This window comes from Quercus robur, chromosome 11, assembly GCF_932294415.1.
Source record: "Quercus robur chromosome 11, dhQueRobu3.1, whole genome shotgun sequence".
NCBI classification, from domain to species: Eukaryota; Viridiplantae; Streptophyta; class Magnoliopsida; order Fagales; family Fagaceae; genus Quercus; species Quercus robur.
Window position 1 is genome coordinate 12993250 of NC_065544.1, and position 20903 is coordinate 13014152.

At 37.8% G+C, this 20903-nt stretch overlaps 1 protein-coding gene and 1 pseudogene across 6 annotated transcripts in view; both read right to left on the reverse strand.

Moving 5' to 3' along the window:
- LOC126705691 (allantoate deiminase 2-like) overlaps positions 1 to 2675 on the reverse strand; it is a 45247-nt pseudogene extending 42572 nt beyond the window's left edge.
- The window catches only part of LOC126705686 (disease resistance protein RGA2-like), a 43531-nt gene extending 34694 nt beyond the window's left edge, over positions 1 to 8837 (reverse strand). The window contains exons 1-8 of one of the 6 annotated variants that reach the window (XR_007648400.1): positions 6896 to 8836; positions 5229 to 6754; positions 4943 to 4990; positions 4661 to 4757; positions 3664 to 3734; positions 2340 to 2635; positions 1951 to 2101; positions 1392 to 1873 (exon numbers count right to left, since the gene is read on the reverse strand). Coding sequence is in view for 1 of the 6 variants with exons in the window: in XM_050404831.1 (XP_050260788.1) it covers positions 5939 to 6754; positions 6896 to 8678 (2599 nt within the window). In the remaining 5 variants the exon portion in view is untranslated. Of the gene's footprint in view, positions 1 to 1391; positions 1874 to 1950; positions 2102 to 2147; positions 2740 to 3663; positions 3735 to 4660; positions 4758 to 4942; positions 4991 to 5228; positions 6755 to 6895 lie in introns of those variants that run through there. The other 5 variants (XR_007648399.1, XR_007648397.1, XR_007648398.1 and 2 more) reach the window with 5 other exon arrangements.
- Positions 8838 to 20903: the final 12066 nt, after the last annotated feature.

Here is a 20903-nt window from a genome sequence, read left to right on the forward strand (position 1 = left end):
GAATTATGGACAAATATTTGATAAGAAAACCACGTAAAAGGCAATTATAAACTTTATGTATTTGCGTGTTTTTTTATTGTTGTTGTCAACATACAAAATTTTCTTTTTATTAGATTGTGTAATTTATGCTTGTTGAGGAACACCCTGAAAAAATTCCTAGAGCCACCACAGTTGAAAAGCAGGCTACATTTGTATTTGGGTTCTTCACCCAAAAAAAAAAAAAACTGTATTTGGGTTACTTGCATTCTTTTTTTTTTTCCCAACATTGTGCAATTCACATTGATAAATAAAAATAAATTGGCATCACCGAATCACTTATTGTTCGAAGACAGTAAAATCGTCATAGCTAGGTCTTAAGAAAGGTTGTCAATACACCTGTATTTTTATCTAGATGTTAAAAATAATATCATTTAAAACAATGTCTTAAACAAAACATTGTATAATACTTAGTTCTACCTTTTAACTAAATGAAGGTTTGAATAGGATGTTTAGCACATCTAGAACATCTAGATTTTATGCATGTTGCAAAGAAATTATATATAGTTTCGTTAAACCAACCCAAAAAATATTAAAATTCTCTCAATGGATATCTTCTCTTTTTCTTAAAATTTTTACAAACCTATACCCATTTCACCAAAAAAATAAAATAAAATTGCAAACCTATAAGCAACAGATTGACGAATTGAAATTGTTTAAAATTTGTAGATGTCTAACATTATTTTCTGAAATTATGTTCATCATTTGTGTCGTGCTATATAACATTAATTTGTTCCATATGATGCTGATGTTGTGAAAACTAGTTTGAGCTTCTTTTTTTTTTTTTTCCCAGTGAACTTCAAGGAGAGAATCACACACTCTCAATAAGGCACCTTCACAAATATAAGTGACCACAAAAGTAGAATTGGGCCAAACTTAAGCAAAAATGAGGAAATGATTACAACTTTTTGTCACCCATGTTTTCACTTCTCCTTGCCATACAAAAGGATTTGCCATCAAAGTTATAAATTGTTGTTCTAACTTATTTTGTCATATTGTCTTGGTTGAAGTGTTCTTTTAAGTCAAAAATATTAGCCATACCCAAGCATATCAATAGGCTTTGCACAATTCATAAATACAATGGTTCTGTTTTGAGTAAAACACTTTGAAATCCAAATTAAATTCCAGTATCATGCATTTAACGTTCCTCTATTAAATCTTTATGGTTAAACTTAGTAAATTTCACACCAAAAGAAAAGATCTTTGTAACTTTGGACATCTTGTTCTGAAAACCAATGAAGTTATCTCCACAAAACATATATATGCAATTAACTTTTTGTATATTAATTTTATAAACCACTTGAAAGAAAAAGCTAAAGGAGATGGTAGTGATTTCATCACAAGTTTTGGATAATCACAGTTTGTGTAATATTATATATTATCTTCTTTTTTGTAATAATTTATAGTGCATACATTATGTTCAATTGTTGATACAAAAAAAAAAAAAAAAAATGTAATGTGGAGTAGACATAGAGTAACTCAATCCTATGTTGTAATGGAATATTTGTACACCTGCTACAAATAGTTTCGGGTTTCAATGACCATCAATTTTAGAAAGTGTTATTTCATTTACTGAATTAGATGCTGCACTGGTTGATCTACTTGTACTATTGTCAGTACCCATCAAAATAAATGCAGGTCGTTTTGGAGAAGGAAGATGAGTGTCATTACCCAACATGAAAACAACAGTTGACATGGTTGGCCGGTCTGTTGCATGTTCTTGCACGCACAAAAGTCCAATTTGAATGCATCTTGAAACTTCATTAGCAGGGTATGCCTCATCTAGTAATGGGTCGACTATTTTCATGGAATTGTCTTATCTCCATAGGTCCCAAACCTGAGACAAGATATTGATCATATTAGGCTCAACAATATATGCTTAATTTTGTAGTCATTGTTTGCACGTGTACTTACATGTCCAATCAAATTTGAGGAAGGACCATCATGATGGTAAGTACTGTTCTTTTTACCAGTAACGATCTCTAGCAGCAATACCCCAAAGCTATATACATCAGACTTTATTGAAAATAGTCCTTGCACTGCATACTCAGGTGACATATAACCACTGTCATAGCACAATGAAAAGGAAGATATTGAACCTCAACATAAAATGATCGAAGATAGCCCTTTGGGCACTAACATACATGTAAAATTTGAAGTAGCACAATATGAAAACGAATTATAGAGATATCCTTAATATTTTTTTTCATACAAAGTCTTGTAGTTTGGACTCTCCTTAGATGTAAAAATGGTAGTCAAGCAATCGGTTAAAAAAGTATATCTTTGTTTTCTAGCATACTTACAATGTTCCAACGATGCAATTCGTATTAGCTTCAATTTGATCCCCTCCAACAATTCTAGCCATACCAAAATCTGAAATTTTTGGATTCAATGCATTGTCAAGTAGAACATTGCTGGCCTTTAAATCTCTATGGATAATTCTTAATCTTGAATCTTGATGAAGATATAAGATCCTTCGAGCAATTCCGCAAATAATCTCAAATCGCTTCAAGAAAAATTGAAATGATGTTGCTGTCTTGTTTCTCAAATTCACTGCCCATGATGAAACCTGTTTCACAAGGTTTTCCGCTTAGAACCACTGCACATGGAAATCACACTCTTCTCAAACCTTCACGCAGTCTCTCTCTACAAAATTTGAAACAAATATAGGATTCACAAATGCTGCTCCCGAAGCTAAATTGCCTACAATAATAGGAGATACCGATATCAGAGTTAAGATTATAACCTAAGACTAAAGCTCAAGTTGATCTCAAACTGGAGGATTTTAGAGCATTAGAAGGAAAACTGGCCAAAAATATGAACATATGATAATGAATAAGTACAGAGACATGAGTCGAAAGAGACATAACAGCAGAAAGCATTGGGACATATATGAATAAATCCTCACAACATAATGTCTAGAGAGACATAACAGGCCACAACAAAGGAACATGTTTGAATAAATATAGAGACAAAAGTGAAGGACCACAAACCTAAACCATGAGTTCCATATATGCAATCTCTCTCTCTCTCTCCCCACATACACACACACACACATTTTGTTTTGCTCTGTAGAATTTTAACCACAACCAGCTATTTCTTAAGTCTGATTTCAGCCTTAAAATCCCTGACAGTTCTAATTATTAATGTAGGACAATGCCTGATGGTGTTAAGACTAACTCACATACCTTCTAAAATTATATTCAAAATTATGAGAATCAAATTTATTGGAAAAGGCCTATGAATCTCTAATGCAAGACCAAACCAAGAAGAAATCCCCAAAGTCAAGAAATTTATGGATGACATAAAAGGTCTACCTTTGGATGGAGCCTAAAGGACACTATAACCTTGCTTTTATCCTGCATAAACTTCATTGTTCATTACTTCTATAATTTCAAGTCTTTTTCTTATACAGCTTATGAACCAAGCTACAATTGTAAGCTAAAAACCTTGATTTCCCTATGCTTCATTATCTGACTTGTTGCCTGATTACAGAGCCCTAACGTTTGAATAAGCACCAATTCTGACACCTAAGTTTTCCTATGCCTCAATTGGTTTTGCATATGAGATCAACTGAGATGTTCACATCATAAGAAAACAGCATAGAATAAAGAATTAAGCACATACCTAGGATGTTAGAAGTTTTTAGCAATCATCTCCTGTTTCCTGCTGGCACTCTTTCAAAAATTTGCTTTGCACTTCAAAATATCCATGCGTAAAGAAATAGTAAATAAATTTTCCAAAACATCAGCATCAAAATAAAATAAAACACTATGAAAATGTCATTTCCATTAAGCAAGAAATGGAAACAACTAAAAACATCGATAATTAAGAATTTTAAGTGGTTCAACCCAATTGACAATAAAGATTCTAGTAATTATTTTCTAGCTAAAACTCCAAAAAGGCCTTTGTCTGATTCTGAGGCAATCTTGTCTCATCTCTCTCTCTCCCTCTCTGTTTTTTTTTTTCTTACTCTTCTTTTTTACTATCCATTTTGCATTTTTTCTGCAAAGTTTATAACCATATCTAGCTTTTCTTTAAGCTTAATCTCAACCTAGAAATCCTTAAACCCAATTATTAGTGCAGTGTAAGATGCCCCGAAATGACCAACTTGCAATATCTTCTTCAAACAGTACAATCAAGTTCATGATACCCCAAAATCATTGGAAATGGTCTGTGGATAGTGCAATGGATAAGAAAGAAGAAACAAGCAAGTTTAGAACACTAGGGATATTAAAAGAGGAGAAGTACCTTTGAATGCTATCTAAAAGACATTGTAACATTAATCTTGCCTTAGATAGTATGCCCCTCCTTAATTCATTAGTTCAATAATTCAAAATATTTCCTTATACCCATATGAACCAAGCTATTATTGTAAACTATAAAATTTAAGTTTTGCCAAAAGACACAATAGCTCAATATTTTTCTTCACATGCCAACTCTTGTTTACCAAGAGAAGGTTGAAAGTGGGGTATCAACAGTGGTTCTAGCACACTGAAGGAGTCAAAAGCCATAGTTGTAACCCTAATAATAATGCTACAGCTGTTCGCATAGGGCAGGAGGAGGTTATTAATAGAAGTACACGGATCATAAACATATTCTTAGAAAAAAAAAAAAAACGCACCGGTGCTACTTTTTTGTCTTTTCATCATCCATGTTTGAATCAACCATTTTTTGTCTAGAAGAATCTTGTGTACTAACTTCTGAAACGTCAAGAATAACTGCAAACATGCCCATCAAATGGAACCCAGCAAGTAAAAAAAATGTATATTTTTAAATGAAACCCAGAAAAGATTTATATAAAATTTCATATTTTTACATGAAAACAACTAAAATCAAAACAAATTAACCAAATCCCAATTTCAAAGAATATATATATAGAGAGTTTTGCTTATATAATACTTACGCTTTCTTCTTCTTTACTATCTTCCCTTTTGAAATCCTCTTGTTCTTTCTGCAATTTGAGCATCAATCACACATTCAGAAAGCCAGGCTATTTCTAGGCGAAGAAAAAGAAACTGGGGAAAAAGAAAACCTAAAGTCCTGTTTTTTAATTTTGTGTATGGACAAAGAAATTATAGAGTTTTTTAATTTCGGTTTTGCTTGTGCTTTGAAAATCTTGCGTCTGGAATTATAGAAATTATAAAATAAGTTTTTTTAAAAAAAAAATCAGAGAAGAGTGAAGAACATACCAGGGAAGCGTATGTAGTAGTTCAAGGTATGATAAGATTTGGGATGTGAGAAATCTTATCCCAATCCTCTCCATTTTCCTTCTTGCATCTTTGCCTTAATTGGGGACATCTAGCAATTCTCAGGATATGTAAAGAGGTGAGGTGACTCATCCCTTCGGGAAGTGACGTCAGATTGGGACAGTCCGCAAGCTCTAATCTCTCAAGAGAAGTTAGGTTTTTAAACCACTCCTCTGGCAGAGACTCCAATTCCTCAATTTCCTTCAAACTCAAATACTTTAATTTGGAGAGAGGAGGGGAGAAGGAAGAGGAAGAGGACGGAAATGAAGAAGCCCTTCCTCCCGTATTATTCATCTTTATTGTCTCTTCCAATGCCTTCAAACTGCTCTTCCTCAAATAAAGCTGTTTTTCAAGATTTGGAAATAGCGGCATGCAAGTCATCTTAGGGCAATCCCAGAAATAAAAAAAAGAAAGACGTGGAAAGTACGACATGTGTTGGTGATAGTGATTAGTCGATGATGATATTGTTGATGTCGTTGTTGCCTCATTCCCCTTATCCACACTCCTCCACCATCCCTTTAGATTTCGGCAGTTAATGAGGATCAGTCTCTCAAGGGATGGGAAAAATGTTGATGGTGATGCTAGTGAAGCATATATCTCATCATTCATATCCCCGTCTGTCATGTACTCCAGACCATCCATTCCCCAAATACCAAGTACTCGGAGAGATGGGAGTTGATACAACGGTGGCAAATATTGGCACTTCTTACAATTGCGTATAGTTAATTCAACGAGATTTGTTAAGAATGAAAGCCAACTTGAAACTCTCACACCCATGTACCCGTCCACTTCCAAAGATTTTAAACTTTCGTGTGGTTGGAGGCTATCCATGGAATTTTCATCATCACCGGCATCTACACCATCATCACCCTCTGGATTCCACCTTAATTTCAACTCACTGAGATGTTGCTTCTCCTTCAAATTTGCAGCCTGGAATTCTGGGGTGGCATCTTTCACCCGTGCCAAATTTTTAATCACTAATTTTCCTCTCAAGTCATTTAGCTTGTTTAATTCCGCTGGCCCACCGCAATGCTTGGAAGAACCTACAGGATCCTCACTCAAAACAAATAAGTTTAATGTTTGAAGAGAAGTCAATTGCCCTAATCCAAGTGGCATATGAGTCAAATTCTCACAATCTTCTAAGTCAAGATGCTTGAGGCTGATCAATTTTTGAATATCTACCGGTAACTCCCTAAGCTTTCTACACTTACAGAGTTTTAATGTTTGCAAATTCACCAATTTTGCAATAGAACTCGGGAGAGCCTCAATATCATTAGAGTTAAAATCTTTAGAGGAAACGTCAAGGTGCTTGAGGCTGACCATTTTTTGAATATCTACCGGTAACTCCCTAAGCTTTTTACACAAGCAAAGCTTTAATGTTTGCAAATTCACCAATTTTGTAATAGAACTAGGGAGAACCTCAATATCATTAGAGGAAAGGTCAAGGTACTTTAGATGCATCAAAGTACCTATGGTATTTGGTAACTCCCTAAGCTTTTCACACTGACAGAGCTTTAATGTTTGCAAATTCACCAATTTTGTAATTGAACTAGGGAGAACCTCAATATCATTAGAGGAAAGGTCAAGGTACTTTAGACACATCAAAGTACCTATAGTATCTGGCAACATCTTCATATTTAAACCATGTAGGTCTAATGCACGCAAGTATCTAAAACTAGAAATAAGTTTTTCGAGAGTTGATTCTTTAATTATTCCCTGACCATAGGCCCAATTATTGTACGCCAATATAAATGTTCGTATCTTGTTTGCTTTAACCAACTTGCTTAAATTCTCCTCAAAGAATGAAACATTGTAAAATGGAAACGATAGATGGTGTCCTTTTTCTTTCACATTTTTTGCATTGGAATCAACCAGTGTACAATCAATCTCTGATACATATTGTGCAAGATCATGGATTAAATCATGCATTTTAAACCCCCTAATCATGCCTTCATCTTCTTTTGCTTCTTGGAAGAAGGATCTCCAAAGTAGCTCCTTGAAGTAATCATCGGCAACATCCACTAATAGTATGTTCTCATCTGGTGATTGGATAAACCCTTGTGCTATCCATAATTGTATCAATGTCAACTTATCAATCAAATAATCTTTGGGAAACAATGAACAATATGCGAAACAACATTTCAAATGTGGTGGGAGATGATCGTAACTCAATTTTAAAACCGGCATAATACCATCTTTCAACTTAGGTACCTTTGTGAGTTCAATATTCTTGATGTAGGACCATTCAGCTTCTGTTTTTTTGTGATTTAAGACCCGTCCTATTATCTTTATAGCAAGGGGCACTCCCTTACATTTCTTTACTATATCCATACCAATTGCTTTAAAGTTAGTCTTGATGGTCTCTTGCCCTTCTTCAAACGCCATTTGCTCCAATAATGACCAAGACTGATCCTCTGACAGGCCCTTTAGAGAATATTGTGACATTGGGCTGGTAATATGTGCAACCAATTTAGTCCGTGTAGTTATCACCACCTTACTTCCCCTTTTACCATCCAACAAAAGAGTTCTCAGTTTACCCCATGTTTCTTCATTCTCATTCCACACATCATCCAACACAAGTAAATACATCTTTTGATTAAGAATTTCGCGAAGTTCAATTTGCAAATGTTCCATTATAAGGCTTTCAGGTTTTTTTCTAGTTGCGGATATAATTATATTTTCAACAATTGTTTTCACGTCAAATACTTCAGAAACACACACCCAAATTTTCAATTCAAAATGAGCCTTGACTATCTTATCATTGTATACATATTGAGCAAGTGTGGTCTTCCCTAGCCCACCAATTCCTACTATGGATATGAACGAAACATCTGCTTTCACATCAGAGTCTTGCAATAGACCTATGATGGCCTTCTTATCCTCCTCTCTCCCGATAACTTCTTTGTCACGTACAAACGAGTGAGTTTCCCTCTCCCTACTCATAGCCCGTGTCTCTAAAGGACGCTCTATCAATTGGAAATTGTTCCTATCCTTTGCTATATCATTAAACCTCTCCCTCATAGCACTTAGTTTGCCAGCCATCTCATTACCAAAAACAAGTTGGTTTGAACTAGAAAGGAAAGTGCGTACCTTCTTTACAATTTTATGACCATCCATCACCTCTTGCTGCAACACATGAGTGGTGAACTCGCTCAACAAGTCATCCGCATCAAAAGCTGCATCTCTGAGCTTCATGAGCCAGTCCTTGACTTGGTGGTTCTTGACCTGCTGCTCCTCTGCATCCTCAAGTACAGCTTGAATGGTGGAAATAGTGTTTTTCATTTTTTCGAGCTCATCGTTGACACCCCAAATCGATCCAATCTGATTCAGAGTGGAAGAGCCCAAGCTTTCAATGATCGTCTGCACAACGCCATAGAGGATTGCATCGGCCATTTGTTCTTGTTAGATGAAAGAAAACGTCGCAAGCTTAGCTGATAGAGAGTAGTTTGAAATATTGGAGGAGGAAGATTAAAGTGGTTGTGAAGAAGGAAGACTTGGCTAGTTATGTAAAGTCAAGAGTCCACTTAGAAATAAGCAGATAAATGTGAACAACGGCTCCACTGCTCAATAATTACTACTTTAACAACAACCCCATGTACTCCTCAATAATGGTTACTGTGAAGACAAAAGAAAAAGGCAAGGAGGCCCCAGTATTGCTCAATAATTGAGGGGAAAGTCACTATCTTTGATCCACCGAAGGAAAATTAGGATTATATACTGGGACATAAAGCTAAGGAAAAGTAGAGTTTCATATATTTTGACACCATCCTCTGTATTTTTGGGTTATGATTGGTCCAGTCGAGCACTATCTCAAATGCTAATGCTATGTCAGTGAGACCAAAAAATTTCAATGCATTTGTAAAGCCAAATACTTTTAATATGTTTGAGATTAACATTTGTAGAGGCTCTTATTTTGGTTGGGGCGAAAATAGAAGGATGGAAAACCTTTGACAGAACTAGTAAGTTGCCCGTGCGATGCATGGATAATTTTGTAATATTTTATGTAAAATGGTTTTGGATAATATTGTGTATATATATTATAAAGAAAAAGTAAGCTAAATTAGAGTAAAGAAACATATACATTTTAAGGTATTAAAAATTAGTTTAGTAGCTTCATTGCATATTTGTACCCTTCTTAAGGTAAGATTTTTTTTTTTTTTTTTTTAATCATGAAACCAAAAATAAATGCAAAAGAGTAACAGGACCATGAAAATCAACTAATTTATGTTGTGTTCACATATTTCATCCCATGAAATGAAAGTTTGTCCAACTCTCTGACCGTATTCCACTTATCGATAGTGCGACATTATGACATGGTTTGGACAAATGTGTATACATGTGTCTTATAGATGATTTAAAATTGAACCATGGTAGAATATGATTTTACATTGTGCACTAAATATTATCTCTACTTATATATCCAAAACAAAAACTATCCAACCAAATTACCCACCCCTAATTTTAAAAAGAAAAAAAAAAAAAAAAGCCCATAGGGGTTTCGGTGTCTTGATGGTAGTGGGTGGTCTTTATAACAAAGGCGGTGACCCCTTAGATTCCTCTTTCTCTCTCTTTCAAATGTTTTGTCAGTTTCAGGTTTTTTATTTTGGTAATATATAGTGAAACAGTGCGTTTTATACAAAAATCCACAACATTTTTGTGTATCTCTATCTTTCTTCAAGGCCTTATCTGGTTAGTTATTACATTAGTCTTTAATTTTTTTTTTTTTTGCTTTTTTAAAAATACTAAAATAGTGGGTGTGCTAAAAGACATGAAGAATAGAGAAAGGTGTGGTATAAGTTTAGTAAATTAATGAGACATTAATAAGCTAACAGTAAAATAAGTTAATATGAACTTTTGGGTAACAAAAAAAAAAACTTAATGAAAGAGGTAAAAAAAAAAAATGCTAAATGCAAAATTAGAGCGTTACTTGGCAAGACCTCATGCACTCCCACATGAAATCTTTGTTTATATATATATATATATATATTGATGATTATTCCTTTATAACTCCTAATCACTAATTAGCATGAGTCTAAAAAAACTTTGTGATAGGACTTTATCATACATACAAAATAAGCATAGATTTTTTTTTAATCTTTATTTAAATAAATAAATAAATAAGGATATTGTTATTGTGTTCATCCTTATAAGAATTTAAGCACAAATTAAATTTTCATTATTTTTGACAATTTTTCTTTGATTCCTTTATAATTTATATATTGTGTTGGTTTAAATGAATTTTTTCTCAAACTTTCAAAGGATGAACTTTAGATAAGGTGTTCAACTTTTATACACCAAGCATTGATTGTAAATCTTGTACATGGAACAAATCAAGATAAGAAATTAAGAATATGGTCCATTTTGGTTGGCTTGATTTGTCTAGACATCAATTTTCTCTCTTGCCAAAAGTCCGACTTTTAGGTGGAAGTTTCCTTGATTATTACTTGTATACAAAATTCCAAGATCATTAAATTGGAATAGGTCCCTTATTGACCTAACCAATTGGAATAGGATGAAATTTCTTCCCATCCATACTAAATGTTGTGTACACTCCAAATTTTTTCTGCATCTCATTATGATACATTATGGAAAGGTGTCATCCAAGTCCAACATGATTGAGAATTGTAGTTGAGACTATGGCCCAGAAGCTTTACTATTCAATACTTTGCGAGAAAAATTAAACACTCATTTGATGTAATAGGAGACTATGGAATTTGACACTGTATACACTGGGGTTTGTTCTTGATGTTGTGAAATTGCTGTAGGTACTAAAAATTATAGGTTGATTAGTTGGCAAGTCATGTTCTTTAAGCGTGAAAAGTCTACGATGGAAAACTTTTATGTTCCTACAATAAATGTTTTGGAGAGAAAATTGTTAGCCCCCTTATCCCATTGGGACCCCCTATTTATACAAAGGAAAAAGGGTCCAATATTCCTAAGTATGACTTAGTTACATGGAATTTTTGTGCAATTGTGCCTACATTTCTTTTAAAAATTTAATTATAATTTTAAACTCTAATTTGGTGATTTTATATGATTTTTGTGGTTTGATTTTGATTTGATAAAGACATATTAGCCAAAAAAAACGAAGGTAGAGCTATTAAAAAAATCTATACTTTCAGATTAGCAATTACCGATGGCCAATGCTGCATTGTCATTTGTGGTTGTGGAATGAATAAGTGGTATGTTGTTTGGGTGACTAATTGAGGCAAAACAATTAACCATATTAGAAGAGATTAGCAACTTTTTCTTTCTCCTTTGCCATTTGCGGTATGTATATGCCTTTTTCACATATGCTCAAGTGAAGTACCCATTAGGATTTCTCTTAATTATGATAAACATATTAATTTTTTTTTAAAGGAAGTTCTATATTTATTGAATGAGATATATATATGTCGAGGGCCATGTAACTGAATTGGCACCTCCCCATACACAAAGTGTCTTGGGTTTAAGGGAGAAAATGTTCAAATTGTGGGAGTCAAGGAGAAAAGGTTTGTGAGAGTGCTTTTTTCTTTAGCACACAGGCCCAAGGATCCTGGGCCAAATAGTTGTGTTTTGGTGGACTGGGCTTGGTTCACCGCAGTTAAATGGGGGCTGATTACGAACCAAGTTGTGCGCAAGTCACATAAATCTCCTCAAGGCAAAAATGCGATTCCTCCCCGGGCGTACTATCGTGGGATCCTGGGACGTACTGTCGTGGGATCCCGGGGCGTATTAGGCCTGTAAGAACCCAGAATCTCTGGTTCTGTGCACTATACAATCTTTCTCCATGCTTGTTATGCAATGAAGTTTTGTCCTTTCCTTTTACCTCTATAGGTCCTACACAAGAACAACTATACAATGCACATATCTTCAAATAATTGTTAGTTTCGTAGATTAGGATATATATATATATATATATATATATATATTAATACATATACATATATGTAAATGAATTTCATAAGAATGATTCAGCCACGAGGATCCTAGCCCCAATTCTCATAGACTTATGCTTTTGCACAAGACTTGTGGGATTTGGAACTCAAGTCTGAGTGGCTTTGCTTGGGTAGGGACTCAGCTTTACAAGCAAGAATATATATGTATTGAGTAGCAAGAAGCAGTAAAGAAATATGCAAAGTAATTGTTAGAAATTCTCAAATCAATATGAGATATTTCATTATTTTTCTTGATTGTGGATTACAAATGTGCTCATTAAGACGTGATACAAGGTTCAAATAAGCTCAAAAATTACAGACTTTGATGGCTATTCAAGCCTCTAAGACTTGCAAAGTTTGAATCCTTTTGAATCCAAGAATGTGCTATAGTGGCTGTTTCTGGGATACCGGGAGACATTCCTCTGTTTTTCTTAAATTTTACAGAGTTCTAATGACTCTGTTATTATATTCTTCCTACTGAAAATCCTCCCCTTTTATAATGGAGTTTTTGGTCCTCCTGGGGAACCGTTGGTTTCTCTGTTTTACCCTTTTGCAAACAGAGCACGTCCTGTATCCATCATCTTGGTAAGTCCCATTTCCTTTTTTCCTCATTCTTTCCTTCTTTCAGCTCTGATTCTTTTGAAAGTTCCTGGTTGGCCATCTTCTTTGGGATGTGCTGAGGTATGCCCTTCTCGGCATCCCCGTTTCTGGCGTTTTCCACTTTTCCCTTTTCTTTCCCATCCGGGCGGAATCCTGCTTTGCCATTTTGAAAGCCACTTGTTATCATTCTTTCTTTTATGCTTCTCCGTTTTGGTTCCTCGAGGCTTTTTCTGTCTGTGCCATGAGAGGTCGCTGGGTTCTACTGGCGTTTGTGTTCTTTTTCTACTTTTGTTTCTTGTTTCCTTCTTCTGTCTTTTTCTATCGAGCTGTCCTAGTCTTCCTTTGTCTTTGTGCCTGAAGGGATCTGCGCCTCTTGAAGGTTCCTGAGGATCCTTGCTTCTTTCCCTTGCCATGATCCTCTTTTTTGGATGCTTCTTTGTCTGGGCTTCAGGATCCCCTGGGCTTTTTTATTCCTTCATGGGTTTCCTGCATCTGTTACTTTGGGCTTAGCTTGATTTTTCCTTTTGGGCTTGACTTATCCTTTTGGGCTTGACTTATTCTTTTGGGCTTCCTTCACTATGATCCTTTTTAGACCTCAACATTTAGCCCCCCGAGCTCGTGGGTTGCCTGAAACCCACGCGTGAGTGATTTAGATTTTCTAAGATTTTCGTAGGATCCCCTTCTCCAACTTCTACTAGGTTCCCTTCCTTTTTACTTGGGATCCAGGCCCTTTTCTGCTGCTTTTGGTCACCTCCTTTTTGCGTGTCGTGTTCCCTTATAATCATTATTTTTTTTTGCAGTTTCCTCTTTGCACGGGACGTGGCAGTTGAGTATTTGAGGTAAAACTCCTCTACCCACTTTTCTCGTTTCCCGTTACTTCTCATTAATAACCGCTGATTAATCCCTTCTTCAAATTAAATTTTTTGGCAACTGGCGCGTCTTTCCATAAACTGTCTTCCCCAACTGCTATTTGCGCCTTTATTGTAGCCGTTTCATCTTATCACTTTGCTTCTCTGAGTTTTTCATTCTTTGAGTTTCTCTTTCTTTTTCTCTGTTACTCCGGTCTTCCCCTTTTTCACACTTTCAATCTCCTTTCTTCTCATTGTACATGTTGTTCCAATGGCTTCTTCTTCTTCCCGAAAGAGGAGAGAGCGTACCCCCAGTTCTTCTGAGGGTGAAGGTTCTTCTAGTTCTGCTCCGAGCGATTCTCGCGAGATTACCGAACGTCCGGCCTTCCCTTTACGGGATCCTTGGTATTCTCTCAGTTCATTTTTCCTTCATGTATCTCATGGTGAGGCTCCTCCATCTCCTCACGCTTGGATGTTTTCTGGCCAAGCGGGTTTCGCTGGTTCCGCCCAGGTTCCTGACTCTAGAGAGATTTTGATCTTCAGATTAGACAAGGAATTCGAGAGGCGGTTCCTATCTTCTTTGATTTTGTTCCGGGAAAGATTCAGGGCTGGCCTATATGGGTAGACAAGGAACTGTCTGATGCTGAGTTTGTGGGTCGCTTGGAGTGCGCCGGTATCCTAAAGGCAGTGGCTATTTCCAGAAACCTTGAGGGCTTCAGAGACGCCAAAGGGCTCAGGCATCTGGTATGTCGTTGGTGCCCTTCCCTTCATACTTTTTTCTTTTCTGCTGGTGAATTGACGATCACCTTGGAAGATGTGGTTAATAACTTCCTCCTCCCGGTGTTTGGTGACGAGAGCCCCTTTGATATCAACCTTTCTGGGGAGGATCTCGTGGTGGAAGATAAATTGTTTGGTCATTTTGGTGGTCGTGCTGCCTCTTCTGGTGGTAAGCCGGCTAGAATGGGGAGATGGGTGATGACCCTCTCTCGTGAGAAAGATAAGGAAGTGAGGTGGGCCGGTTTCATGGAGATGAGACTGAGGGTGATTCTTGTTATGTGATTACTTCATCTCTTCATTGTGCTATCCTTCAGATTTTCATGTGGGATCGTTCTGCAGCTACTTTGGCCAAGTGTAGGAATTTGAAATTTGTGAAGGACAAATTCCAAGGATCCCCCGACATAGTGAAGGGTCTTTGTGGCAATTCTACTGATGCCTTTCCCATTATCTTTCGTTGGATTAGCTTGAAAGGTGGTGGTCTCAATCTTGTGGAATTATTCGACCAAGCAGGGAACTTACATTGGAGATCCCCTCGTGAGTTTGGCCCTGGCTTTGCGTGTGATTCTGTATTGTCTTCTTTTTTATCTTCTACAGGTAATACCTTTGACTTGCGTCGTGGTGATGAGGGCAGTCTGGCTTATCTTGCCTGCATTAGCCCCTCCTGGCTTCCTGTGCCTTCTTCAAGTGGCCCAAAATATACTCATTATTCAGCACACCAGGTGCTCCGACAATTTGGTTTTGACCAGGACATTCCTCCAGTCTTTAAGGACGTGGTGCCATCCCTTCCTTCTTTGGATCATTTCCTGAGGCTGCAGGCCTTTTCTTATTGGTCATGGAGGAGCCCCCAATTTGCAGTGCCTAACTCCCAGAGAGGAGTCTTTGCTTCTAGTGGCTATACCAGTTTTTGGAGAAGAGTACAGAAGTCTTTTGTTGATTATGTTGGCTCTGGTACAGTTCGGGAAGCCCCGAATCTTAGCATTGTTTCTGCTCCGACATCCAATAGGCGTTTATCCCTTCCTACTGCTGGAATTGTTTCTGCTGCTGCAAGCAGCAAGACTGGGTTTGCAGAGTGGCATGCGTCCAAGGGAGGTTGGGTGACTTATGGATAGGATTTTCCTGAGACTTGGCTGGGTTATAGTCTCATCATTGGCACTTCCTCTGGAGTGCCCATCAAGAAAGGTGCAGTGGAGACGATAAGTGCTGCCACTGCTCCAAGTAAAGGTAAGGATGTCAGGCCGAAGAAAATGAAAGCTGTTGATGTTGATGAAAGTACAAGGGGTGTGGAGATAGGTTCTGAGACAAAAAGAAGAAAAACCGGGAAATCTCAAACACACTTGGCATCTCAGGAAGGCAAGGATGTCAGGGAACCTTTGGCTTCAAGGACCCGGAAGAAGACCAAGGTAGAGTCTTCTTTCTCCCAGGTTCCTGTGACTGCTTCAGTCCATGGTTCTTTAGGATCCTCTGGTTTTGTATCCCAGCCTCCTTTAGGACCCTCTGGGCGTACTCGTAGTAAGCAAAAGACTTCCAGAGAATCTGTAGAGAGAGAGAGAAGGGCAAGACTTCTTTCCTTCTTCCCTCTTTTTCATTTGTTCACCTTGTTGCACTTATTTCTATTTTGCTGACGAGTGGTGGTTTCCTTTGCAGTCCAAGCGCAAGTCTGATCACAAGAAGGGTAAAAGCCAATCTTCTGGTGACGACGTGGTACGTGTGTTCCCCCCCCCCCCTTTTTTTTTTGTTCTGACATTGTGTTGTTAGCATTTCCCCATTTTTTACTTGGCACTGCCTTTTCTTCTTCTTCCTTTAGGTGGAGGTATCCCCTCCTATGACTGGCAAGGCTCTGGGAGAGGAAATTGTCACAGCTCTTTCTGTTGTTTTTCCTACTGTGGGGGAGGAGCCCTCTACTGGTGGTCTGGCTGGGGAAACCGGGCAACCGATGCAAGGTTCCCAGGATTCTCAGGATCCCAAAGCCTCTAGGATCCCTTCATCTCAAAGTCCCCATCTTGAACGCACTCCTAGTCCTATCAGGACTGTGTTTCCTCAAACCTTGTCAGATAAAGGCGTTTTGGGAGACACTCATTTATCTAAACAAACAGGTAAGCCTTGTTTCCTTGAAATAGCGTTAGATCTCTATTTTCTTTTCCAGTTTTTTTTTTTTTTTTTTTTGAGTTCCTCCTTTTCCTTCTCCTTTTAGGTCAAACCAGTGAGAAATCCGCTCCTAGTGTTGCCTCTTCTTTAGAATCAGAAAACTCAGAAGGTGAGTGCGAGCTGCCCCCATTGTGTTTCCTTTTCCTTTATTTCCTTTATTTCCTTCCCTTCACCCTTCTTTTTTTTTTATTTTATTTTTATTTTTATTTTTATTTTTTTTTATGGCGAAGTCCCCTGCATCTATTCCTTCCTTTAGCCACTTTGCCATTGGTTCTTCACCATTTCTTCAACTTGCCTTATGTTCTTTCCCAGAATCCTCGGGGAAGTCAGGGGATCAGGAAGAGGAGGCTTTACCCCAAGAAGCCGGCACTGGTTTGTCCTTCTTTCTCCCCTTTTCTCTTTTTTTTTTTTTTTTTTTTTTTTTTTTTTTTTTTTTTTTTTAAGAATAAATCTGTTCTTCCTTTTTCTTTTTCTTTTTTTGAATATCGATACAGGCTTTGCAGATTCTGAGCCTGTTATCCCTGAAGGAATTGTGAGACCCGTTCAAGTTGCTAACCTTCATCCAGAGCGAAAGGCTGCAAGTCCTCCTGTCTCTGCAAGTGGTGACACAGTGATGGGGGACGCCTCGAAAGTGGCTGCCTCAGATCTTGATTCAAGGCTTTCCTCCTTCCTGGCTCGCTTTGATCTCTTGGAATTTAACAGTCTTCCTGCCAGCCATTTCCATGTTTTTGGGTCTTCTTATGGCAATTTCCTGCGCTTCTCTGTTCCTGTTGAAGGCCTGCCGCTGTTAGAGAGTCTGCTCAAGAGTCACGGGGATTTCACCAGTGGCTTCAGGGGAGGCATTTTTCTAGGCAATATTTTGATGGAATTGCTATGTGTTGTGCTGGTTTCCCTGAGGAATTCTTCTGTAGATTCTTTGTCTGAAGAAAAACTTCTAGAGTGGAGAGGGGTGGTCCAAGACCTTCTAGAGGCCAAGTTCAATTTGTCTTTTTTGTTGGATCACTTGCGTCTGTTGGCCCATACGCTGTTTCAGAGGCAATCATCCAAGAGTATAGACATTGAGATAGCTGTTGCTGAGGAAGCTTTGGCTCATGCTCACAAGGTTCTACAAGACTTGAAGGTCAAGCGGTAGAGGATCCTTTCTGCTTTGACTGTGCCTGTTATTCCTCTGGATGCCTCCCTGTTGGCTGGCCTCATTCCTTAGCTTATTTTAGATTTACATAAACAATTTGGGGTTGTATAAGTTTTTCTTTTTTGAACATTGCTCTACTCTTTGTTTCTTTTTTTCTGTGTTTCAAAAAACTGCTTCTCATTTCTTAGTATGTGAATCTGCCTTTCTCTTCGATATATTGCCTTTTCTTTCCTATAACTTTTTTCTTTTCTTTCCTGAGTCCTGGACCATGGTTTCCACAGGCTTCACTGTAAGTTTTGGTCCAGGTACCCGGTAATCTATTATGCAAGTACTGAACTGGGTACACTAGTATCCTTTCCTATTATTTTTTTTTTCAGATACGGTCCCAGTTCATGAACTTTAACAGGTTTTTTCCTTTCCCAAGTCCTAGGCCATGCCACTTGGAAAAAAAATTTTTTTTTTTTTGATCAAGTCCTGGGATAGGTACATGGAAAATTTGCCCTTTCCCAAGTCCTAGGCCATGCCACTTGGAAAAATCTGTTTTGGTCAAGTCCTGGGCTAGGTACATGGAAAATTTTTTCCTTTCCCAAGTCCTAGGCCATGTCACTTGGACAATTTCTTTTTTTTTTTGATCAAGTCCTAAGCTAGGTACATGGAAAATTTGCCCTTTCCCAAGTCCTAGGCCATGCTACTTGGAAAATTTCTGTTTTGATCAAGTCCTGGGCTAGGTATATGGAAAATTTGCCTTTTCCCAAGTCCTAGGCCATGTTACTTGGAAAAAATTCTGTTCTGCTCAAGTTCTTGGCTAGGTACATGGAAAATTTGCCTTTTCCCAAGTCCTAGGCCATGCCACTTGGAAAATTTTTGTTTTGCTCATTGAATTTTTCGTTCTTCAGAAAAAGTTCCTTCATAGCCCCTCGTTTTCAAGTGGGCTCACTGAACTGATTTCTTTTCTTTTCTTTAAAGGGTTGAGGATTTGTTTTCTTCTCCGAAGATCTTCTAAAATATCCTCTCTTAGTTGTGAACAAATCCTTTATGGAAATAATCTTCTTTTATGAGTCATCTAAGGTTGCTCTCACTGGTGGACTGATGGCCAGGAGCTCCACCAAGATGATTCTGTCATGGTGTTTTCTTCAAGTGGGGGATCTTCTTACGGGGATCCTGGAAGAGGATGACTTCCTCTAGGCATGCTCGTTGAAGGCTGTCTTCACAAACCTCATAGTCTGTTTCTTTACAAGGATCTCTGCCGCTACTACTTTTTTAGAGATCTTCTCCTTTAATAGGTATTTCTCATCTTTGGGGAACTGGGTCAGTGAGTTTGTTACAGCTTAGCTCTTGATAGCTCTGGGGATCCTTCAGACCTATGTTGTATTGGGAAATTAATATTAAGCACCGAGCTACTCTTCAAGATTGCAGGAGTTGATTGAGGAGGGCTTTTATTGGATGAGAGCTTGTCACCAATAGGATTTGGTGGGATGAAAAGTAATGATTCAGTTGTTGAGATGCATGACTGCCATACACGCCCTTTCTATGTTGGGATACCTCATTTCAGTGTCCTTCAATGCTTTGTATGCTTGGGATCAAGATCCCAGGTACAACAATAGTGATTTTGCCATGGACTAGTACCCATATAGTAGGCAAATGACTCATGATCTGTTGAAGTTTTATGAAAGACATTTGATTGCTCAACTCCCCATATAAAAACATTCTCCTTTTTCAACAATTTGGATAGTCCATTAATGACCAAGGTTGGTCTTGGTGTGAACTTCCTAATGAACTTCCTAATGTAAGAAACTCTTTCTAAGAAGCTCTTGAGTTCCCTGATCGTGGTATGCCTCTTCATGGTTGATATTGTTGTTGCCTTAGTTGGATCTATGAGGAGATCAATGTTAGGCAAAGGAAATTTATCCTTTGGACGTGCCTTATTTAATTTGAAGGAGTTCACGCCAATAAATCTTCATATTTTTTCAATAGCTCCACCAGTTGCTCTTTTTTCTGTACTGACTGCTGATTAGGATGGGCCCTGGGTTCCTTGCGTCAGCCCCCAAGTTCACCTCTTCTAGTTTTTCCTTTGGTAGGATTTATGTCTTCCTTTTCATATCTGTAAGTTTCTCCAGGATCTTCGTAAACAGTATATTAGCCTTCCTCCTTCTTTCTTTTTCTGTCCAAGGGATCCCTCAAACCATGGGCATTGCTTCCTTCTTCTAGGATGGGAACCCCTCGGGATCCTGGAAATGGGAAATTTTGACTCATCGTATCCCCAGGTTCCTCCAGGATCTCTTCCTGGGCTATCATGTAAAATGGTGGTCCGAGATCCTCTTGTAGGCTACATTCAGGTCCCGCGTGCCTTCATAAGCAATATTCTGCTTTCCCTCCAGGTTTCTTCTTCTTCTGCGATAGGAGCCCCCGAGATCCCAGATATGGGAGCCCCCCGGGATCCTAACAATGAGATATTCTTCAGCTGGAGCCGATTCATCATAAAGTATATTTTCCACAAAGTTTACTATGTGCTGGATGAAAGGACTAAGATTGGCAGCAACTTTTATGAGCTTCCCATTCAATCCCTCTTTCACGTGCTAATGGTATATTGAGAAGATCAGACAATACTTGTGATGCTGTGGTTGGCCTTTTAGAGCTAGTTGTAGGTGTTCTTCAGTGGTCTCTGTATCTCCAAATCTTGTAATTTCCATGGGTGAGCCCAATCATTGAGCTGCAAGAGATGATAGATGCACTGTATAGTTGTTGAGTTTTCAATAATGTTGATTTTGCTGCTGACTTGCAATATAGTGTTTCTATTGATTTTCTTCAAAATATATTTAGGTCCACTACATAATAGGCTTTAGCCCCCAAGACATGAGGCGGTTGTTGAATCATGCTTGATCCACCTTCTCTTGATGCTATTATGGAACTTCTATCCATTTTTCGGATGCCTCTATTTTTTTTTTACAACCATTTTACTTTGCTGGATTCGTGGAAATACTTCGCCATTGCTAGAACTAACGATCTTTTAGGCTTTGCTGAAATTGAGGGTGTACTTAGCCTTGCTGGAATTAAGGATCTCCTCAACTTTGTTGGGATCAAGGATCTCCCAGGCTTTACTTTCCTGAAGTTAAGGATCTCCTAGACTTTGCTGGAATTAAAGATGTACTCAGCCTTACTGGAATAAAGGATCTCCTCAGTTTTGTTGGGATCAAGGATC